This window comes from Amia ocellicauda, chromosome 11 (genome assembly GCF_036373705.1).
Source record: "Amia ocellicauda isolate fAmiCal2 chromosome 11, fAmiCal2.hap1, whole genome shotgun sequence".
Classification (NCBI taxonomy): Eukaryota; Metazoa; Chordata; class Actinopteri; order Amiiformes; family Amiidae; genus Amia; species Amia ocellicauda.
Window position 1 is genome coordinate 24,126,794 of NC_089860.1, and position 17,977 is coordinate 24,144,770.

Below are 17,977 nucleotides of genomic sequence, written 5' to 3' on the forward strand. Positions count from 1 at the left end.
TTCATTTGCAATTTTATCATCTCCTAATGTTCTATTAGAGCCGTAATACAAGAGGGGTCAGAACCATTCATCTTACGGGAAGACAAAAATGATGATGTCATACTTCCTGGGCTGCCTGCCTGACCCCTGGGCTCCATCTCTTGCCTGCTCTGATTTCATTAGTGCAGATAGCGTTTCCTCGCCGAGCTGCGCGGCTCAGACTGGCCCTGAGTGAGTCCGTGTGCTGCTGGACGGGAGGACATTACCAAAAAGGGAGGCTCTGCCACCTTGCTGACCGCGTAACCACGCTCTCAGAGAGTCGATGACGGCATCTGGTCGTCCAATTGGAACAAGAAATCGAAATTATCCGGATCCTGATAGCGAGGAGAACAGTCAGGCCACAATGAGCTCAGCAAAGAGCCGGACTCACATGCTCTCTCCCACTGCTCCCCCACTCACTCTAACTCGGACAGACTTGCAGAGATTTGGGAAAATGCAACCTAAAGTAAAAGCAGCATTCACACAATTTTGGGCCACAGTAATTCATAAGAGTGCCATTTCTTTATCCCGATTTGGACGTTAATTATCGTTAATATTTGTATTATTATTATTATTATTATTATTATTATTATTATTATTATTACTACTTGTTTGATCTCCTAGGCTAGGATCCAGGGCATCCATGTGCAACACCATGGCGATTGCATATTTATTTGAATACCTGGCACATGTTGGAATGTATCGTTCTGTCTTTCCCTCCTCTAATGCATAACTGCGGCCAGGGGAGGATTTTTATAATAGTACTACACATGCTGAAGGGAAAAAAAAAGTGTTGTAATGTGGGTCATGATTTACAACAACTTGACTATGGCGATTATGGAATACATATTGGAATTTCGTGTTGTTTCCTGAAATATAATTAGCCTTGTGTGTGGCCCTCCCCCCACTGCCTTGGAATTATATGAAAAACCTTTTTCCCATTCCATGCTTTTGAAAAATGGTTTGCTTCCTGGTTGCTTTTCAAGCCAAAACTACATATCCTCTACTTTGAAGATTTCAAAGTTTAAGAAAGCTGTTTCATACATCACAAGCGAATCTGTGCCAAAAAGAGGGAGAGGAAAATGAAAGGGAAAAAAAATGTTCCCTGAGACTTCTGAATACTGCTTTTTCATTATCTGGGTGCGAAAGGACTTGCAATTTTACCACTCGAGAGAAAGAGAGAGAGAGAGAGAGACAGAGATTCTTTGCCCTGAATGGTAATAAAGCCACAGTATCAACATGTGTATGAGATCAACACATTATTGAGTAAAAAATAAAAATAATCAAATAGTCATATACTTTTTTCTTGCCTACTCAGACTGTGTAGGCTGGCAAAAAAAACAAAAAAAACTCAAGATGACGCAGCTCAATTCTAATCCTGCATCCCAGAACTTCAAAAGGTCATGTGTTATGGAACCAAAAGGCATGACATCATTAAAACCACCATGAAAATGACATCATCCCAGTATTGATGGGATGAGCAAGATGATGTGATTGGTTTTGTTTTTCGGTGCCGAGCAACATCCTGGAATGCAGGGGTGGCAGGCCGGCCCAGTGGGTGTGAAGTCACCAGTCACTGTGTTCTTCTTAATTGAATTTCCAGGACCAAAAGCAGATGAACCTAATTATCTAATGCCTGTTTACAGGGCTGGGTCGAACACTGAACATGACTTATTTGTGAACAAAGATTCTGGGACTCCCTCAAACAGATCATGTGTCCCGCAGACCAGGCTAGCTAATCTCATTCATACAGGGTGTAAACACGTTGCCACCTCTTTTAAAGCATAGGGCAAAAGGGCATAGAATCAAATCATTCCCCCAACAGCTCCCCCAGTTGAAAGGGTCATGCGTTCTCAACTGGAGGTAAGAATAAACTCCCGCTTTCTCGAAATATATATATATATTTCTTCTAACAAACAGGTAGATTTGCAAACTTTTAAATTTTGTGAGCGCAAAGCTTTGAAAATAACCTGGTACAGTTGTAATGTAAACAGTGCTACGGGGGCAGCCAGCCTCCTGTCCTTCTTATGCACACCTTGAGGAGACCTTCATCAGGAGCCATCCCCCGTTCCCTTCATCTGGGCTCTCATTATGTTAACACTGATTCAGGTGACTTCATTTCCATTTAGTATGAGAGCAGGCAGTGATGAGCACAGAGCCATATTTGGGCCTAGCTGAGCGTGAAGCTGCCAGGTTGGAATGGATGTTCCGCTGAGATCCCCTGACATCGCCTGCTCCCTCAGGATTCGGTGAAGGGCACAGAGGGAAGACAGGCTGGGCAGACAGTCCTGTTTTTGGATGACTCTCGCTGCCGTTTCCACAGCGCTAGGAGAACTCAGACACGAGGCCTCCAGCTTTGTCTTAAAGGGACAGCTCCCGGTGAAACTGGGCCCAACTCCCTGTGCTTCCGCTAGTTGAGGGACAGTTTACACTTGCTTTCTGATTGGTTCGGCTTTGTTTGTGGCGTTAATGATTGTGAATAGACAGAATAAGGTCAAGAATCTCGACAGAATAAGGTCCTTATCTGAGGCACAGTGGATTTGACACAATTAATGCATCTCAGCTATTCGCCAGAGGCACAAAATGTCTTAAATGCTTCAGGTAGAAAAAGTAAAATGACACCAAGAGCATCAATAACCAAAAAACTATTAATAAAACTGGAGCGTCTGACCTCGTGTTTAGCAATGAACTATCCTAACTGACAGATTAAACAACAAGTGTGTTTTCTTATTTTATACATCCACCCTTTACCCCCACCAACTACAAAATTGTAACAGAAATGTCAGATAATAGATGAGATCAGCTTTAGAACGGCAGAAAGGAGCGCCAGGCCAGGCCAGCAAACTGAAGCAGCTTGGCATTTCACAGGGATCAATCATTCGCATTTAAACATTTTTATTAGACGTTTAGAAAAAAACTAAACATTTAAATCCAGCTGACTAATTAGTTTAAAATCTTCATAATAAAAAAGAAAAAAAAAAGAAATACACAAGGATTGTAATGAGAGGAGAGTATGCAGACGTGTGTGTGTGTGTGAGTATGGAGGCGTATACTGATGTTCCTCTGATGTGTTTGTGTGCATGTTTGTGCCAGCCTATCAGATTCACCTGTGAGCGGCTGTGTGTGCATGCGTGTACGCCTGCGTGTGAGTGTCCGTGTGCACATGTGCGAGTGTGCGTGCGCGTGCATGTGAGCGAGTGGATGCGTATTGCGAGCACCACGCCCCTGCAAAGCCAGCCCGCCTCCAGTCTGATTGCCCACAGCAAAGAAAGCATTGCATGTGATAAAGAGATCCATGACCAACCCAGCCATTCATCAGGACAGCCTCTCATTACTGAACACACAGCCCCGCGCAGCAGCCCGACAGACCGCTGATCATAACAATCAGTCAGCGTGCTCTTTCACTAATGTCCTCTCGCTGCATAATTCATAAATCATCTCAGTGACTCAAAGGTTACTCTCTGCAAGTCAATATCGCCGAGCCCATCTCCGTCTCTCCACAGACACCGGGGGGACTGTATTGAACCAGCAGCTCAGGCCAAGACTCGCTGGCTCTGTCAGCAGCCTTTTCTTTCAGAAGCTTTTACCAGCAAATAAAACGATGAAGGCCTCTTTGTGAGCTGACCCCTTCATTGGAGACGTTCACCTCGCTGACCCAGTCTTTGGTCTCAACTGCTTTCTCCCTACCTGCGCAGCACACTTGCCGAATCGCAGCTTCATATATTGTCAGAAGCCACTTTCTGCTAATTATAAACACTTTCTACCATATATAGGTAAAAATGACATAGGGTACAAGTTTGTTGCTTCTGTGTGATTTATTGGTAGGTCAAATGTCAAAGGCTAGGCCTGTGTCCACCATTCACTACTCCTGCTGCCTGTTCGAAAGAAATCTAACAGGAAGAAATGAGATTTCACATCAGTGCCGAGGCTGTCAGAGCCTGTCAGACTCGCATGACAACAGAAACTGTTTAGTATTGAACTGCCTTCACAGTAAGTTTCTCCATGAACCAATATGGTAAACAAGACGGGCACAAATATTTCAGATTAAGTTAGGTGGCTCTTAATTGCTTTTCATTTTCATTTTTAAAATGCTTGTTTGCACATCTGTCTCCAACACTTTGCATTATGTACACATCTGTTTGCACACGGCGGTGCCACACTGTTCTTGTTTAGATGAAGTTACGCCTCTGAATTCCTCAGAAAAACAAAACAAAATGTTTTAGTTGCCGCAGAAGATTAAATCACTTTCATACTTCCTCCCACACAGGTTAAAGGATGGAATGAAATTAAAACATTAGAGTACAAACATCCCTTTGTGTGTGTATTCTTGTTGTGAACCGCAGTGTCACACATTATTACATCCTGGCATTTCACGTTACTGTATTCCAAGCACTGAAGTTGAATCTGTGGCCCTGATGGTTCAAAATGTTGTAAAGCTCAAAACAAAGCAGAACATGGGTTTCTAACTGGCTCCCCATCGGGGTTCCCTCTCTGTGAGCTCGGAGACCTCAGTGCTCTCCCTCTATTGGACAAGGGGATCAGGTGGAGGTGAAATGGCAGAGCACCAATGTGGAAAATGTGTGTCGGAAAAACAAAAGCACAGAAAACAGGAAAAAAACATCAACAACAAAAAACCCTGAAATAAATAAAGGCCCCAGATTGTAGGTTTTGAATCAGAGCCAAACCAGATCAAGCTTAGCCACTCTCTCACGATCAAGCGAGTATTCACTGAACAATTAAAGCTTCTGCTTTGAAATAATCTAATCACATGGACGAGTCATCCGCGGTCTGCTCAGATCTGTCTGTCAGCTTGACCATGTGTCCCTGTTTGTGTTTGTCTACCTTTCATTTTGCATATAAAAGTGTATATATATATATATGTATATATGTATATATATACACACACACACATACACACACTGTAGTCTCTCCAGTTAAATCTTTTCTCTGTGATAACGGTAATTGCACTTTTTCAGAAGGGTGGTAAAAGACAAACTTTTTTTTCTAGTAGGGCACTGAAACAAACAAACAGATAAATAAATAGACACAGACAGACAGACAGAGAGACAGACAGATAGCTCAAAACTCTGCTTCTTTCAGCTCTGGGCCACCCTTCTCCCGTCTCTCACCTGTCTGTGATTGACTCCAGCAGTTGAGAGAAGTGCCTTCAACAAAGTGTTATTACCTCAATAAAAAAGAAAATCAATAGTCCAGGAGTGAGCAGCCAGTCTGACCATGATATGCTGTTAATATCTCCAATGAAACTGCTGGGGGTGGGGGCTGCTGTTGCGACCATGGCGGGGGAGGGTGGGCAGTCTGTCTATGGGAGCTACCCAGAGGTTAGGGGCAAGACTGGATGTTCAGAGTATCTGTTCACTAACCTGAATGTCAGTGGAAGGGGAGGTATCACTTACACGTACTGGGTAGATTTAAAAAATATATTATTTTAGAAGTATTGTGGATTCTTATTTTTTTCACTTTTTTTCTCCATTCCTTAATCTCTCTCTTTCTCTCTTTTCCCCTTCTTTTCCCCTACAGTGACTCAATTACTGTTCTGTAAGCAATAATAAAGTCCGGGCAGCACAGAGTTCGATCGTGTGACCTGAGAGAAGGCGGGCTTGGACAGCTGACTTTACAGTGATGGATCACCTGGCTCACTCTCCGAATGGTGCCAAGCTGTGTCCTGCTGTGAGGAAGGGGAACTCAGAGTCCTACTGCTCTTCGCTTAACCCCTTGAGGACAGCCCTCGGCCAGAACAACATAAAAACTCAAACACACAAGCGAAATAGAAAAAGGGATTTAACGCTCTGTTTTGACCAGATAAAACAAAGAGAATGAGGTGAAGCAATGCTGGGTTGGTTTCTGATACGATGTGAGAAAGAAAGAGAACGAAAGAAAGAAAGACCTAAGCTCTGCGGTCTTGTTGTGTGCTGTACAAATCCAAAAACTCTCCTGAGAAAGAGCAGCTCTATATTAATAGATGTTATTATTCTGTCCATTTCAAATCCCTTTGCAATCTGTAACGTGTGTGGGATTGGGAGAGAGATCAGAGTTCACAAGGTGTGTCACCAGGGATGGATTGCACACCCACGCACACACACACACACACAAAAACTCTCCTCCATTCCACACACAAGCACACGTGCTCACACACAAACACCCCATCCAACCACACACACACACGCATATGTGCACACATGCAACCAAGATCCCACTGGGAGATGTCTTTAATGAGGCGCTGAAGCACCTGGAACTAAGACACAGGCTGCATAGAACTGGAAGTCAGTTGAATATATATATTTTTGTTATATATATATATATATATATATATATATATAACTCAGGAACAGTTGGACAATTTCATCAGCTACTAAAAGTCGTTGAAAAACTGAGAAACTGGATTCCGTTTCTCATCTCTGGGGATAAGGCTGTTTGTAAAATCTCTTTTGAACTTTTTGAAAAACATTGGAAACATACAGCAAATACCCTTCTTAAGGGCTTTATTTATTTATTTATTTATTTATTTATTTCTCTGTGTATATTTATTTATTTATTTGCGTACCTATTTAATGTCAGACAAACAGCTCAGCTGGGCTTGGGAAATCTGCCAACAGTCTAGGCAATGTCCCCAATCAATGATGCTGACGTACTCCAAAGTCTCATTCATACAATAAAAATTATAAAATAATATTCATAATAACCAAAAGTCCATCTCCGTGGGTCTGAAAGTATCGGCCCAACTTGGGTATGATTGGAAAAAGCACAGCAGGACGTTCCAGCCACACAAGAAGAGCATCCAGAGACACCCTCCTCCAAGGGGCTGTCCGGCGTGGTCTACAAGTGTGCCCAGGGCTGGACTGCTTTGCTTCTGAACATGGCCTGAAAACTATGCATATGAATCTCACTGAGTAAATTAAGAGGTAGATCAAATGCAATGTGAGCCCACAGTCTGGCAAACACAGGTTTCAGTTTTCTGTCTTCTCCCCGCCAGCTGCTTTAATGCTTCGTTGTGGTTACCAGAGAAACAAACACAGATATCAGTTTAAAAAAACGTGCGCAGAAAATCAGAGAGTGAGTCAGCTGGCTCACAGGACTGCGTTAGTCATCCGTTCCAGGAACGCATCACTCTCATTGTCTGTGCTGACATCACCGCCCGCCGGTGAGCAGGAGCGCAAGGCCGTGCCCTTTCCCAGCACAGCACATCTCCTGACTGCCTGACTCCATCACTGTCTGGGTGGCAGGGCAGTAAGCCCTGGTTAGGCACCAGCCTGATCTTGCTTTAAAACATCAATGTGAATGGAAAAAAAACACTAGTTGTTTGTCCTGTTTGTCGAAACACTAAAACGTAGAAGGGGTTGTTACAAAAGATGGGATATAGCTGTGAATGAAACGCATGCTTGACCGACTGAATAGCCCAATGTAAATCATGACGAATATAATATATAAATAAATAACTTCACTCATAAGTTCATAACACAGTCCTTTAAACAGTCCCGTCAATTAACTTCCTCAGTTTTTCTTTTCCTGAGGAGAACTATTCTGATTATAATAGTTGGCCTGCTCCCCCATCACTGGCTGCTATTATGTGGTATATTTCTTGAACTGAACCAAGACCACCTATCCCTGTGGCCGAAACACAGCTCTGGAGAGCTCAGAGTTGCCGGCACGCATCCTGCAGCCCAGGACCCTCCCCAACACACCTGGACTCCCACTCGCCTACTGCAGGGAAACTCCAGGAAGAGAGCTGCAGGCCTCCGCACTTTTCACTTGGGTAAATAATGGGTAACTTGTACAAAAGCATGTGCGTCATTGTACAGAGGATTAAGACAAAATAATAATCATAATAATCATAATGATAATAATTGTGGAAGCTAATTTTTCACAGTGATAATGCTCAGCCGTAGCTTCAGGCCTTTACATTCTCTCCTGCTTGTCAGCTCCATCGGACTACTGCAAATCCTTATCTGAACACAAGACCACGGACCTCCATCCAGTCTGCTTCTACTACTCAGATTGTGGTTCTCCGAGCACATATAGTTTGGTGTGGCACACAGATATATTAAAGAATAGAAAATAGTCAGCACCTAAGAAAAGGGTATTTGGGACTAGGGAGAGAGGAGGAGGACGTGGGTGGAGGTGGGGGGATGTTTTACCATAAAGACTGCCCACTGTGTGCTGCCGTGGTGTGAGAGGATAGCGGGGGACGCGGGGGTCATAGGGGGGGGCCCAGACGGAGAGCACAGTACTGCGCAACGAGGGAGCCATATGGCAAAGTGCAGGGCCACGGGGAAGAGAGCCCACAGATCCCTTTCTTGTTTGTTAGGAAGAACGACTGACCTTGCAAAAGCTCTTCCAGTAATTTAACAAAATATTTTCATCCTCATCACAGCATCCCTTCACATCATGCAACAGCTAAGAATTCCTCGTGGCAGATTTTAAGAAACGCGTCCCTTTACGGACAGCAGCTATAAAATACAGTTCTAGGCTAAAACAAATCACCTTGCATGCAGTATTAAGTAGAGTATTTCAGTTTGTTTAATCACACTGTTTAAGGCTATGGGCTATTAACTTTAATGCAGTCTTACACTGCGCAAGTGCTTCTGGTCTCAATCAGCCCCAGTATACAATGATGGCCGTATTTAGGAAAGTACCCTCAAAGCATTTGCATACACTACAGACAAGGAGAGAGGGATAGATAGAGAGAGCGATAGAGAGAAAGACAGAGAGCTGCAGGTGTACAGTTGACACTCCACTAGTTTTTACCCATGCAATGTCATGTTTTCATAATTGAAGGATTTCAATGCAATACGTTTAATATTAAAGACGTGTAGGGAAAGCAAATTTAATTAAGTAATCAATTGATCAATCTATATAAAAAGAGCTGCCTGACTGAAGGACTTTCTATTTTCTAACCACTTCCATTATTACAGTCCTATTATATTTGTCCTGTCAAGCCAGGACTTTCTGTTGTTGTCTTTGTCTGCCAGTTTTTTGTGTTTATTTCCTCAGTCGCTCATGGCAGGCATTGAAGCTTCAGGAACTCTTTTCATTGTATTGATTAGTTCATGTTGAAAGATTTCATCAAAGTCAGGGGATTTTGTAGAAAAAAAGGAACAAAAAAGCAATAAAAATGAGAAGGAAAAAAAGTGAATGAGTGAAGATGTCACAGGTAACAGATCCGGACAATCACTCTCTGAGCCAAAAGTTAAGCTGTAGTATTTTTTCTCAAGTTTGTGAAAAAGCCTGTGTTCCAGAATTTGAAAAAACAGAACACTTTAGACACTCCAAAAACTCAAATGTATGTGTCTATTATTATTATTATTATTAATACTAATAGTAGTATTTTATGATAAGCCATTTATAAGATAAGACAGTATTCTAGCTGTTATTCAATACTTACTTAAATCTAATTTTTAATCTTTTACAACAAATACATAATGTGAAAAATCACTTATATGCTCATCTGTTGGTGTTTTATATATATATATATATATATATATATATATATATATATATATATATATATATATATATATATATATATATAATTATGAAATCCCTTAAAGCTCTCCTGTATATATAATGTGATGTAAAAAAAACCCTAAAAGCAGTAAAATAAACATTTTCTGTGATCTTAAGGTGTGCTTTAAGCCCACGAGTGAAAGGTCACCGAGTGCGAAGTGTAATGCTGGTACTACATAAGAAATGAATACAGATGTATTAGTCAGACACAGGGAGCTAAATCAGAAGGTCAGGCCGCACTGCGAGGGCTGAGAAATAACTGTGCAATGGCCGTAATTACTCTTTTTAGTCTATTAAGCGTTGTTGTTCTATCAGGGCTCAGGGGTATAGGACATGAAGAACAAGATAAAGTAATGTGTATTTATTACTCCCAAAGGATCAATTTACAAGGCGGTTTTCTGCTCAAGGAGCACAACACACACCAATAAGAAACAACCAGAAAAAAAAAATCACAGAGAGACGGAAATAGAGAAGATGGAAGAAAGAAAGAAAGGGAAAGAGAAACTTGAGAGAATAAAAGAAACAAAGAAAGAGCGAGAGAGAGAGAGAGAGAGAGAGAGAGAGAAAGAAAGATGGAGAAAAACAAGATTACAGCTCTGCTTGTAAATCCTTCATAGAGAAAAGCCGTAGCTGTCATTGCTATAGAGCGTCGATATTAGACCACGGCTCAGCTGGGAGTCCCCCCTCTCACCTGCCTGTATTCCAGGAAATACTGCTCTGCTTCAGAGCCAGAGATCCGGGTCTAGACTAATGGGACACAGTTAAACATCCCAACATCGTCACAGCTCGACAGCACACACTAAGTGTTAATATCAATAGGCTACACAGTATGATACATGCACACTGTGTGTTCTTGAATCTGGGAGAAGTCTTTTAGTGACAACGTGACTTTGTTTAATTTCGTTTTTTATAAGGCATTCACTTGTATTCTGGGTTTCACACACACACACACACACACACACACGCACATTGACCTATGAGATAAAGTAAATGTAACCCCCCCCAAAAAACCCAATACTTAAACAGCAGTGTATACTGGCATAAAGAAGCAAGTTGAGTATTGTGCAGGACAGAGGACAAATGCATAAATAACACACACACACACAAACATACTCTCTGTATACTATCCCGTAATGCGGCGCAGTGTGCATATACTGACTGCTAAGCCACAATATTAACTAAAAAGGAGCACAGTGCAGCCAGACGCCATCCCCGGCCGCTTCCTCTCTCCCTGAACACACTCCTACAGTCACACCTTTAGCTCTGCAGGGGGCAGAGAGAGACAGATAAAGAGGGAAGGGTTTAGCGCCCCATCCGTCACCGCTGATCCCCCACCCCTCCCTAACCTGCACTGGGCCGAGAGGGTGCGGTGGGCACTGCACACAGACAGCCGTAGAGGAGCTAATTAAGAGAAATGGAACTGACCTTTGGCAAGCGCTCCGGGTCGCCAGGATGTCTGGGGATGACCTTTTGTAACCTCTGGAAACCGTAGTCGATAGTGGGCTCATTCAGCGCTGCAACGACACAGAGAGAGGACCAGGTTTAGCACAACGCACGCTGCAGACACAGCCCGTATTGCGTTTGTGTGTGTGTTGTGCTCAGTTTCACTAGTGTAAGACAGTTTGGCAACACCACCAGCAACCACAACATCCCGAGCTGCAAAATATTTCAATGCACAATTCATCATCATAGGAGAGACATGACACTCAGCCAGGGCTACACTGCTCAGCTGTACGCTCCTTTTTCTATGTCCCTTGTTGACTAGCTTACATGAAGCAATAATTAAGTCAGTTTCATTGTCCACCAGGAAAAACAAAACTCAGCATTTCAGTGACCAAACCCAGAGGCATTCATTTAATGCTCGACAGAAGCCCATAAAACAAGACTCCAGCCAAGCTTTCATAAAATAAAGCAATTCGGTTCAATATCTTAACGAAATGGGTCTAAATTAAAAATCAAGACTCCCCAATATCAGGTTTCTTAAATAGTACAACGGCAAGAATCGGAAAGTGATTTTTTATTATAATACACAAATATATGTGCTACACAGATAGTACTGTACTTACAATCGGAAATCCAGATACAAACTTTTGAAGTACGGTCGATTTAAATATATGATCATGCTAATGGCAGTCATTTCATATTCCCACAAAAGTAGATTGCCCTTATTTATAAAAGTAAGCATAAAATGCAGGTATGGTAATCTGGGGATTTGAAAGGACATTTACTTTTAAATTTAGTGCTGCAATTACTCCAATAAACCCTTTATCTTGTCAGATTCCAAATCTAAAAGGCTGTCAGTCATTCGTGAAATTGGAATCCTGTTTATAACTGTAGAGTGACAGCAGCCTACTTTTTAATGTGAGACAAGAAGAGGAAAAAACGGCCACAGATGCTTTTACCAAAGCACATTGTTTTAAAGAGTTCAGTGAAAAGCAGCCCTGACTCGCTTAAAAGGCAAATAAAAGTGAAGGAAAGCAGTTTTGATGTTGGAAGTGTTTTTCCTCCCCACTTCGAATCTACCCGAACCTCTGCATTTTGAGTAGCTTCGGTATATTTTTTTCCCTTTTTTTGAGCACTTCCTATTAAACGTCTTAATTCTATTCTTGAAGATGTCGCTTATAAATACTTTCGAGACAGCAGGAATTATCTGTCCCGTTACAGACTCTTTGTTTGTGTGACATCCAGGTGCTTGGTACAGTTTGTAAGAGAAGAAGAAAAAAAGAAAGCAAGTAAAAAGTAAAGCTGCATTTGTCCATACGAAAAGTACAGTTACTGTTTAAAGTATATCTTTCAAGAAACCACAATGTTAATAACATGACAGTGGGTTGACACTGGCATTGCAAACGTCAAACCAGGTGTAAAAGCTAGAGCAAAGATGAACAAGAGTTGGACTGGAAAACCATGAAATTACAGATTAGAAGAGCAGTACAAATTGTGGTTTTGTTTGATTTGATTACATCACAAGTACATGGCAACTACTTATATGTTTTACAAACAACCCTCTATATAGCTCCCAGTCATTAACAGCTTCTGGCACAGCAATGGTCCGCAGAAACACAGCAACAAGCTGAATCTTAATAAGTAATATGCTACACTACTCTGCACCAGATATTTCCAGGCAGTTCCCAAGGCAGGGACTCCCCAACTGCATTTAAACAAATGTAGATATTTATTTATTTTGCACTGTGATTTAATAATGTTTAAGCCCCGAGTTAAGGAGCTCACAGTATTTTGTCACTGAAACAATTACCCTTTCTTTCTGCTTCGTGCCTTTGTTTGGTATTTGTTGTTCTATTGAAAATGAAAAAGTCCTATGAGTGAGAACGGCAGAACAAAACAGAAACATGGGAAAAAAATGAAAGATAGAATGGAAGAGAGAGAAAGAAAATGCCCCCCCCCCCCCAACCAATACTTAGGGTAAGAGAACGTCAAGGTTACTGGAGGCAAACATCCTCGGTGTGCTTGGCAAGCCCTGTGTATGCGTCCTGACTCAGTGTAGTGCTGAGGTTAATACACTGTGCACTGTGTCCCAATTAAGTCTCAAAGCCACTGCACCATAATTAGTCCTACAAGCCTTGTCATCATGCACAGCTGTAATAAAAAGAATGGATTGTAAATGTCTTTTTTCACATATGGAACTCTCAATAAACACCACACGTCTGTGTGTGCGGACACACACACTCACACACACTTATAAAAATAATGTGTGTTTGTGTGTGTGTCAGTTCACCATTATTATAATTCTGCGCATCAAAAAGAGCTCAAATCTGAGATTAAACAAACCTACACAAGAGCTTTTGGACAGCTGCATTTCAATTTGTATTAAGGACTTTTCACTCTTACTGACTTGCTCGTATTACAATTAAACTTCCGATTTTAAAATATGTGTAGTATACAACTGATTAACAACACGCCAGAAGAATTCCAATGGAAATTCTGTTCACGTTACAATATTTATTAGGATACAATATCATGTACAAAAGCAGTAGACTGTAATTAATTTATTATCCCACCAGCATCAAAAGCGATGTTTAGATCTAAGGAAGCAGTAGTAATGCATTATGTACAGTTTAAATAAGAAAAAAAAAAACACTTGAAAGCTATGTTAAAAACTGAAAAGGTGTGTGACAGTTGCATGGTGTATTACATCCAGACATCCCTGCAATCTGATAGCAATAATAAAGAAAAGAAAAAAGGGACTCTCACGTTCTCACAGAACACAGAAACACACACACACAATCTAATGTTTCTGTCTTCCTCTCCCTCTCCTCTCCTCTCACACACTGCAAGTACATCTTTAATTTAACATAATGAATCCCTTTTGTGCCAACAAAGCTTCAATTGTTAATCAAAAGATTGTCTGATGCGTCTGTGAGAGGAATTTGTTTCCTCAAGTCTCACAGCCAAGTGTAGCAGAATGATCGACACTTAATATAAGCAATTAAAAGAACTTGTTTAAATATCATATGGTGCTCGTAGCTTGGGGGTGTTGTACAGCATGCGGGATTGAGGGGAAGGCATTCAGCTGCTACAAAAGTAATTGAATTAGGCACGTCTTAACATTATTATTTAAAGAAAAATAAATAAACTGTAGATTTGGGTGTCAGTGTGGAGACACCGGGGAGAGGAATGGGAGTAATATTAATCTCCCCTCTCCCTCTCTCTCTCCCTTTTTCCGCAGCCGGTTTGAACGCAGTTGCATTTGAGCGTCGGGGCTTCATTAAACGAACGCACCACCATTTGACAATCTCTTCTTTAATGTTTTTTTTTTTTTTTTTCTGTAAGTGCCATAACTGGATGACGAAACTGACATCTCTTTTCCACTTGCCATTAAATCAATTCTTTATAATTATGAGTAGTTGGGGGGGGGGGGGTAAAAATAAAATAGAGGAAGCAAAAAAAGAAAGAAAACATTACAACTCTGCACAGACTCCATTCAATTTCATTTCTCTGTTTGTGTTTTTTTGTCCTTCCACACTGTGCCGAGATCGCTCTGTGAACTAGAGAACAGATTACAGGGATTTGTAAAGGCTACACTTGACAATGGTAACACAGTCGTTCTGTGATTAAGACAGCCTCCTATGAATTGGCAACATCTGTTTTTCTGGCACTTCCTAGGAGGGAACATTTTGCCCTTAATGCATGCTTTCAGAAGACAAAGTATTGGCATGAAAACAAACTACAACTCTAAAATATGTCAGTAGATCTTAAGAAATTCTGTGTTTCGGAACAAAGCAGCAGCACCTTATTTTCAACAGAATCCCGACAGGTAACGCCATAAAACCCTTCCTATGGAGAGATAGTCATCGGTGGTGCAGAACATTTGCTTGGCAGAACATCTGAGGTTTCGGCAGCAGTGTCTGCAAGTATCGGAATGAGGGGAGCCTCCGAGGCACAGACACCGCTCGGAAGACACGGCGCATTGTCATGGACGCCAGCAAAGCAGAACTCCCACAAAAGGACACACTTCAAACAAAGCTCCACACTTCTGACACTCTACTGAAAGGAAGCCACTGCGCTGTGCCAGTGTCTGTCATTAAGCCGCCGTAATCAGGCCGTGCTCTCGCGTGTCAGTTTTATCTAATCTCTAAGATAAAGTGGCAACGACATTATGTTGGAGATTGTTATCAGATTTGATTTATTTATCAGGTTTTATTTCAAATCGATAGATTTTTTTTGCCATGCCTTTAAAAATGACTTTCTCAGCATGGCCTCTTCCTCACTCTGCCCAACTGTATCCGAAGGCACTGAAAGTTCATTAAAGGGGAAGAAAAAAAAAAGGATCTGAAGAAAACAAGAGGAAAGCTGCTGTCCAATTGTTAACTGTCCTTAGAGAAAATAAAAAAATATATATTTATATTTATATACAAAGAAAAAACTCTATAGATATATATGTGTAGATGTATACACATGCCCATTCCTTGCAATCTGAATGCGTTTTAACAGCTTTCCTTCTGTTGGCCCTGAGGGGCTGGATGCATGCCGGAGGCGTGAATTTAACTCGCTGCTCAAACTGGCATCTGATTGGGGAAAAAAACTAAAAAACTATGGCTGCAGACGGTCTCTATTTTAAGATGGCCCAATAGAGGCAACAGATAGCGTCATGTGGCCCTGGTGGTCTGTTAAACCCACTGAACTCCACCCTTAGGGCAATATTCTGCTTGGTGCTTTTATTTTCTGTGTAATTATTATTTTTTATACATATATACTGAATAAACCCTGCTATCTAACTTTTAGCTAGAGCTGAAGGCAAAAGCCATTTCAGCGTGAGGATTCAGCCTGTTGATTTTGTTGTCAGTGCCCCCAGGCCTCCTTTGTGGACACACAGGTGCATCGCGCGGCTCCTCCCTGGCTGCGTATTTGTGTCCTGCCTGCCGTGGAGCTGCAGCCAAGTGTGTCAGTACCGTTGTTAGTGCATTACACCAACAGGGCTGTTGTTCTGCTGCCGAGCAGCACCTGTAATAATGACATCAAAAAAACGAAAAAAACTAAAACAAAACAGAAATGATATAACTGACTGGCTGATAAATGCATGACTCCGAGCCCCTCACAGCCCACTGAGCACTGTGACACTGCACTTATATCATCTCGTTTGTCTGGGAATGAGCTGAGGAGAAGTGGTTTGCCAGCAATAGGCAGGCGATAAACGGCATTGATTTAACACATCTTGTTTTCAATCATGCTCGGATTTTCCAAGCAAGCGTTCTCCCGTGTTCTTCCAGCCCGCCGATTATTTCTGTTGAGCCAACTCCGCCTCGACTCTGAAATGGAAAGGTCACGCAGTGCGACATGCTGTACGGGGGCGCTCCGTGCAGGGGGAGACCGTTCTAGACAAATACTGTCAGCTACAATCAAGGTCTGCATCTCAACAATACAATTGCCTCAGATATTACCAGCAATCGCAAAGCCCGGCATCGCTCGGATGAGAGAAGTGTTAGTCGTTACTCAGCACAAGACACTCTCAAACAGAGTGCAACCCTCACTCGCCTCCCGTCTCTTATCAAAGCGCTTTTCCCCCTCTAAACTCCTAAGTTTCCTGCTTTTTAAAAACGATATGTGTTTATATATTTTTTGCTCTTACCGATCAATTACTTCCCCTCAACCTTCATGCTGGGTAGTTAATTATCAAGCTGTTAATCAAGACCTAGTTAAATTCCATCAACGTATTAGAAATCCAACAGGCTGCCTCAATTATCAAATTGATTGAGTGTTGCTCTGACACAGTTGAAGTCATTCAGATGTGGCCTTGGAATATTTGCATAAAACAACAACAACATACAATAACGAACAAACAACAACAAAACCCCCAAATCATCAAGGCACGCAAAAGATAATAACAGGACAAATGATGTCACTTTATCTTCTGCATCCCAATTGTACAATTATTCACCGAAAAAATAAAACACAAAAATAAAAAAACCTTCTCTTTTTTCATCCAAAAAGAGAAAGAAAACAAAAAAGGAAATTTGTGAGCAAGTCCGATTTCCCCCTAGGCTGACAATGTATCATATTTAAATGGCCTTCCTGTAATTATGGACATAGCCAAGTAGCCGCTGGTCCGTAACTCTTTGAAGACCCGGGCCTGTGGAATAATGAGCCGGGTGACAGCCCAGTCCTCTGTTACCGGCCCATTAATGTGCTGATATAGAGATGGATTGCTCTAGTCCGTGTGTAAACACTGGGCTGCAGTTGGAGATGTCAGGATCTGTTTACTCCCCTTATTGCTATCGATTTTTAGATTCTGCACAATCTTTTCACTAGCCGAGCAGATAATATATACTTATGGGCAGAGGGGGAGGGGGAGGGACTTTTTTGACTCAGCTAGGGACTTTATTTTAATTGTATTTATTATTTGGAGCGGGGAGTAGTTGTTTGTTTGTTTGTTTGTTGGCATTGTAGTCATTTCTCACACTACTCTCACTATGTTCTGAGCCTGCTTTAATAACCTCTTGCTCACTCCCTCACTCAGACGGGATTCCAGGAAAACAGAATCGATGAACTCTCCACTTTGCTACAGCTAGATTGGACATAAAACAAACAAATTTGGTCACGTTAAATGTGTTATCAAAAGGTCGCTGTATTGAAAACGCATGCTCTAATTAAGAAAGCACTCCTGGATGTTTTTTTTTTCAGACATTCTGGTAGAAACCGTTGTGTGTGTGTGTGTGTGTGTGTGTGTGTGTGTGTGTGTGTGTGTGTGTGTGTGTGTGTGTGCGTTTTATTTTTATAAAGCGAGTGGTTATGAACTTTTGGGGTTTTGAGGATCTTCCCTGCAGGATAGAGAGTCCCTTTCAAATCACTATGCTATGTTTTTAAGCTAGTGCTTTATGTCTTATTATACACCTTTGTTTGTTTGGCAAATTCCCACTGCACACCTCCCACTGTGGACAACACAGGTTTAAGGGGCTGTGGAAGTCATGACATTATCACGAGG

General features: G+C 41.7%; 1 protein-coding gene across 4 annotated transcripts in view; it reads right to left on the reverse strand.

Moving 5' to 3' along the window:
• ebf1a (EBF transcription factor 1a) overlaps window positions 1-17,977 on the reverse strand; it is a 177,546-nt gene that overhangs the window by 21,114 nt on the left and 138,455 nt on the right. For all 4 annotated transcript variants that reach the window (XM_066717064.1, XM_066717062.1, XM_066717063.1 and 1 more), the window contains exon 11: window positions 10,966-11,054. In XM_066717064.1, the coding sequence (XP_066573161.1) occupies window positions 10,966-11,054 (89 nt within the window). The remainder of the gene's footprint in view (window positions 1-10,965; window positions 11,055-17,977) is intronic.